General features: G+C 32.0%; 1 protein-coding gene across 1 annotated transcript; it reads left to right on the top strand.

The window, feature by feature from the left end:
• Positions 1–1,606: 1,606 nt before the first annotated feature.
• On the top strand, positions 1,607–5,421 carry LOC133801607 (GDSL esterase/lipase At5g45950). Its single transcript, XM_062239852.1, has 5 exons — positions 1,607–2,003; positions 2,720–2,850; positions 3,371–3,604; positions 4,096–4,342; positions 5,092–5,421. Exons 1-5 carry the CDS (start codon positions 1,688–1,690, stop codon positions 5,280–5,282), a joined length of 1,119 nt encoding a protein of 372 aa, XP_062095836.1. The 5' UTR covers positions 1,607–1,687; the 3' UTR covers positions 5,283–5,421.
• The last annotated feature ends 334 nt before the right edge of the window (positions 5,422–5,755 follow it).

Genomic DNA, 5,755 nt, shown 5'->3' with positions numbered 1-5,755 from the left:
CGAGTGACGATATTGAAAGTTTGTAACTTTGTTTCGTTACCCTAAATTATTTAGATTTTCTTGAAAGTTTGCTGTGACTACAATAAACACCGTTGTGTAAAACAACTTAAATTATAACTTATACACATGTGTAAAAATGTTTGATTCACCGTATAAATATAAAAATTTATGAACACTCAACTACTCTACAACATTAACGTGTAATTAATCCTCTTCATTAAAAAAATAATAATACTTGACGTCAAAGTTAACCTTAGAAAAGAAGAAAACAATTAAACAGTGGCAACAGTAGTATCATTAAAATATGAGCTTGAAAAATCATTTTCAATATTAATTGGGTACAATGAATAAATCAAAACATTCAATATCAAATAATATAATAATATGCACACACACATATATATATATATATATAGCAGTTTATAACTTCATCAAAATTTACATTTGAAAATTATAGGTACGATGTTATTAGTAGCTACTCATGAATCTGAGTGAAGAATAATATCTTTTATAGATATGAACCAGTAATTTTGTGATCAGATATTAGGGAGTACGTTATTGACAACTGTCACTTACGTACTGAGATAGCAACACAATTGAGTGCTGTGTTAGAAACTAAATTTCTTGGGACCCCTCCACAACTACAATTGGATACTATCATTAGTGGTTCCAAAATTAATGTTAACAAGGCTGAAATTTTGCGAAGGAGCGTTGACATTTTGATGTGTCCAATATCATATGAGGTGGCACTCTATAGTTGGTTAACGATGAGACTTGATATTGAACTATAACAATAACAGTATGTCACATTCTTGTGTTGTTGGACACCAATAGTACCCCTAAGCAATTCTTTGTAAAGTGGTTAACTTAACTACCACTGTGTGCAAATCAAAGCTCAATCGAATCCTCTCCCCCAACTACTAATTAGAGAACCACAGGCCGCCCACTATGTCAGGCGACGGTCACCCTAGCCGAGGAAGACAAAATAACCAAATGTGAGGAAAACCCTAGGCGACACTAGGGTTAGGAAGAGAGCCAAACATGCATTTTTAAATCTCAAGACAAGCGCCAAATGTCGTATTCTTGTCCTTAAATTAATTTTGTTTGTTTGAATGTCTTCTCTTTAATATCTTTTACAGATATTAATTATTTCTATTTGGCACCTACTCATCTTAATTGTAGTTACTGAGGCAGGAAGAAATTAAATTGAGGAAGACTATTTCAAAACTGTAGTAGGATATTGAAATTGATTAGGTGATGATGATATGAACTTGTTTTCTTAATAAAAAAACTCAAACACTTTTAGTAATCTAAGTAAAATGAATGGCAAAGAAGTACAAAAGCTAACAAGAGAGACTTTGTATCATATAATAATATATATTTTTTTATGAAATTTTGAGCCAAATCCATTGGCTAAGGTAGCAAGTTTTTTCACATATATCTGGTCGATTAGTCCTACTCTATTATTTTTTTATGTATATTTCTCTTCTATACATCTAGCCAACAAACAACCAAATCAATTATTCTGTATAGCTAAGCTAGCTCCTATTAAAGAAAGATGGGCCTACATAGCACATATATTGCCCTATATAATCAGAATCTTCATTTAAAGTTATATATCATCATTTTCTCTAAAAACTCTCTCATATTCGAGCAGAGAAAAAGAAGTACATATTTATATACAACAATGATGGTGATGATGAGGGTGTTCGTAGTTCTAGCTCTGGTACAGACAAGTGTAGTGGTGGTGTTTGGATCATCATCGGCATCAGCAGCAGCAGCAGCTGGTGATGAAAGCATTGACTACGGCAGAATAAGACAAGTGGCAGCACGTAATAACGTGACTTGTGTGCTGGTTTTTGGAGATTCGAGCGTGGATCCAGGCAACAATAACTTTCTTTCCACCACAATGAAAGGGAATTTCCCTCCTTATGGGAAAGACTTCTTTGGTGGCCTCCCTACTGGCAGGTTCACCGATGGAAGACTTGCCACTGATTTTATAGGTACTTTCTTACATATATATATGTATATTAACTCTTAATAATATTTTTCTTCTCATAACTTACACTGATATGAGCTATGATGAGGATGAGTAGCATCATATGCCACGTGACTCTCTTTGGTTGGCTTAGGCTGCCAATCGAGAAATAGTCTTTGTAGGTTTCCGACCAACCACGAGAGCCTGCATGATTTTGAGTAATGTGTGTATGTATAATATAATTATTGGAAGTTTCTTTGTTAGGGACATTATTTTGGGATGTTTCTATTTTTGGTATCTGCATAAATTATAACTTATTTTTTTATACGAGGGTGTGCATGACAGTTTTAACACGCATCCCATAAATTTTTGAAAAATCCAAATAATTTAGGTTGCTCATGAAATCATGGTCTAAACATTCTGTTTTTCACGCGTATAAAAAAATAAGCACGAGTGCAATTCACTGTTTGAACCATAATTTCAGCACTATAAATTATTCTGAGTATCTCGAATATTTAAACCCTGATTTCAGTACTATGAATTATTCCAAATTTATCAAAAATTAGTGAGATAGTTGCTATAATGTCAATGTTCGGTTGCAATTTTTACATGTGTCGAAACAAAAAAGCCCTTACCGGTGCACATATAGGTGAAAAATGTTAGATCCTAATTCTCTCTTTTTTTTTTTCTTTTTCTAATGGCATATTATGTACATGTTTACATTGTTATAATATTTTCCAGCCGAAGCAATTGGCTACACAAAGACCATACCTGCATTCCTCGACCCACATCTAAAGGAGGCTGATATGGTTCATGGAGTTAGTTTTGCCTCAGCTGCTTCAGGTTACGACGATTTCACTGCCAATATTTCGGTACATAATTCAATCCTTTTATTTTCTTTAATCATAATAATTTAGTGTATTGGTTTAGCCCAACAAATACTTGTATATATATACTTTAAGCCATATCGGTGTGACTCTTCAGTGTTTTCAATCTGTAAATAGTTTTCGGCACGATTTTTTTTATGAACGTATATTGTAGTTGTTTAGAGCATCCTGCAAATCTTCAGAAAATTCCGAATAGTTTACAGTACCGAAAACTAGGTTCAAACATGTTGCTTTCCACGCGCATAAAAAAAATTAGGCATGCGTGTAACAACATGTTTAAACTTAGTTTTCGGAACTGTAAATTTTCTGAAAATTTGCAGGATGTTCTAAATAGTTACAATATACACGGTCATAAAAAAAAAATCGCGACGAAAACTGTTCACGGGTCGAAAACACTAAGAGCTCCATCAGTAGAGCTTAAAGTGAAGCCCCTATAATAGAATTGTCTTATATATATTTGTACAAATATATTAATATTTGTTTTGGTGCTCTTGAATTGAAACAGAATGTATTACCCTTATCGTCCCAAATCAAGTACTTAATGCATTTCAAAGTGAAAATGAGGAGAGTTTTAGGGTACAAAAGGGCAGAAGAGACAGTAAGAAATGCTGTATTTGTTATTAGTATGGGCACAAACGACTTTCTTCAAGACTATTACGTGGACCCAACTCGTCCACATCAGTTCACCCTTGAAGGCTATGAAAATTACCTCGTTTCAAATATGGCCCATTATATTCAGGTATAGATTTATTTCTATATGCATATATACAATACGTACCTTTCTTATTATACTGTTCTGAAAATTATATTCAATTGGTGGGTCAGTATATACACAAAAGGGACTACACCCATTTATTCCAACTTCATGTGATTTTTAGATGACTATAGTTAATGTAAGTTGGATTGAGGACCAAAATAAAGTTATACAATTTTATATATACGGGTGTAAGTTTCATCTTATGAAAACAATGTTGTAATTTGACATTTTAAAGTGTCCAACACTAAATGATCGAGGTGACATCTGAGTGTTGTTATTTGACACTTTCTTAATGTGTCTAACACTACATGAGGTGACACTTTATAGTCGGTCAGCGATAACTCATAATACTTATTAAATTCAAATGTGTGAGACTCGATATTGTATTACACTAATAATAACATGTCACCTTCTTGTGGTGTTGGGTAACATTTTTCGGTGATACTTTATAATTTTTTTTTGTTTTTGTTTAGGAAATGAATAGGCTAGGAGGACGAAGATTGGTGGTGGTAGGTGTACCGCCACTAGGGTGTATGCCACTTGTCAAAACACTAATGGACGAAACAAAATGTGTGGATAGTTACAACAAATTGTCTGCCTCATTCAATTCCAAGATAAGTCAGAAACTTGTCTCTCTTAAGTCGGCTTTGAATATGAAGATTGGCTTTGTCGATGCTTATAGCATTGTACTAAATGCCATGAACAACCCACAAAAATATGGTTAGTATGTCCTTTTCTTATTTTCTTACATATTAATAGGAATTTTCTTAAGCTTCCATTTTTTGTACATGGAGAAATACTTTAACTCATTTTTTCTATATAGTGACATAGTAACAAGCATCCTTCTGTTAATTTTTTAAAAACTTCAAATAATTTACGGTATTGAAATTCGAGTTGAAACAGTGAGCTACACTCGTATCTGATTTTTTTTAATATTCATGAAAAACAGTATGTTTGAACTCTTATTTTGATATTATAAATACTATTCGAAATTTTCTAAAAAATTAGCAGGATGCATACTATAACTATTTTGTACACGATCATAAAAAAAAAATATTATATTTTCTCTAAAAACCAAAAATAGAAAACGCCCAGCTCCCTATATTTATATTTACGTACTTCACTTAATAAATAATTCTAAAACTTTAAGTTATATCATGAAAAATTATCGTAAGTACGTGTATTATTACATACGAGTCTGGTTGGCCAAGCTTTTCAAAGTCAAATTTTAACTTTTTACTTTGTAAAAGCTCTTTTACATTATGGGTATGTTTTTATCTTTCAAAAAAAGCCCACATGGAGTAGCTTTACTAGAAAGTATTTTTGGGAAACTAAAAGCTACAAAACCCAAAACTAGACCTACCAAACCTATATCTATATAAATGTATAAAATACAAGATTGAGTATAAATGTTGTATAAAAATATATATATATATACTAATACATTTATGTATGTATATATATAACAGGTTTAGAAGAAGTATCAAAAGGGTGTTGTGGGAGTGGAACTATAGAGTATGGCGATTCGTGCAAGGACATGGAGACATGCAAAGACCCGAATAAGTACATATTCTGGGACGCTGTTCATCCCACTCAGAAAATGTATAAAATCATAGCAGATAATGCCGTCGAGGCTGCTAATCAGAACCTCTTTATGTAATCATGAATATATGTTTATGGGTGTACTTAATTCTTAACTATATATGTAGGCATTGTTGGCCATTTGATTGGGTATTATTTATGTATGATCTTCTAATTCTATTCTTATTTGATAATCAATGATATTAATTCTTTGTTTATCCTTATTATTTATACTTGTTGAGAGGTTGAAAATTTGTTGTGGTATTTTTAAAAACGCGATCTTCCTTTAAATTCGGTTACTATAAAAAGATCGAAGTTAAAGGGTAACTTATAAGTTTGTTTTAAAAAAAAAAAATCGAAGTTAAAAGCTCTGTTCTGCTTATTTTCAATAAAACTGAAATAGCAGCTTAAATCCTATGAATGCTAAACCAAAAAACAAAGTTAAAAGTATGTTAAAAGCTTTAACTTCACTTTTGATGTATTTCCCAACAATTCTATGTATAAAAACCGAAATTAAAACTTATTTTTGTAGTTTTGTTCGACGGCTTCAAT

The sequence above is a fragment of the Humulus lupulus genome, chromosome 9 (genome assembly GCF_963169125.1).
Source record: "Humulus lupulus chromosome 9, drHumLupu1.1, whole genome shotgun sequence".
Lineage (NCBI taxonomy): Eukaryota > Viridiplantae > Streptophyta > Magnoliopsida > Rosales > Cannabaceae > Humulus > Humulus lupulus.
This window is presented reverse-complemented; position numbering and strand designations above follow the sequence as displayed.

Coding starts and splice junctions, on each gene's coding strand:
- LOC133801607 (XM_062239852.1), top strand. CDS start 1,688: ATGATGGTGATGATGAGGGTGTTCGTAGTTCTAGCTCTGGTACAGACA. Junction 2,004..2,719: donor ACTTGCCACTGATTTTATAG/GTACTTTCTTAC, acceptor AATATTTTCCAG/CCGAAGCAATTGGCTACACA. Junction 4,343..5,091: donor GAACAACCCACAAAAATATG/GTTAGTATGTCC, acceptor TATATATAACAG/GTTTAGAAGAAGTATCAAAA.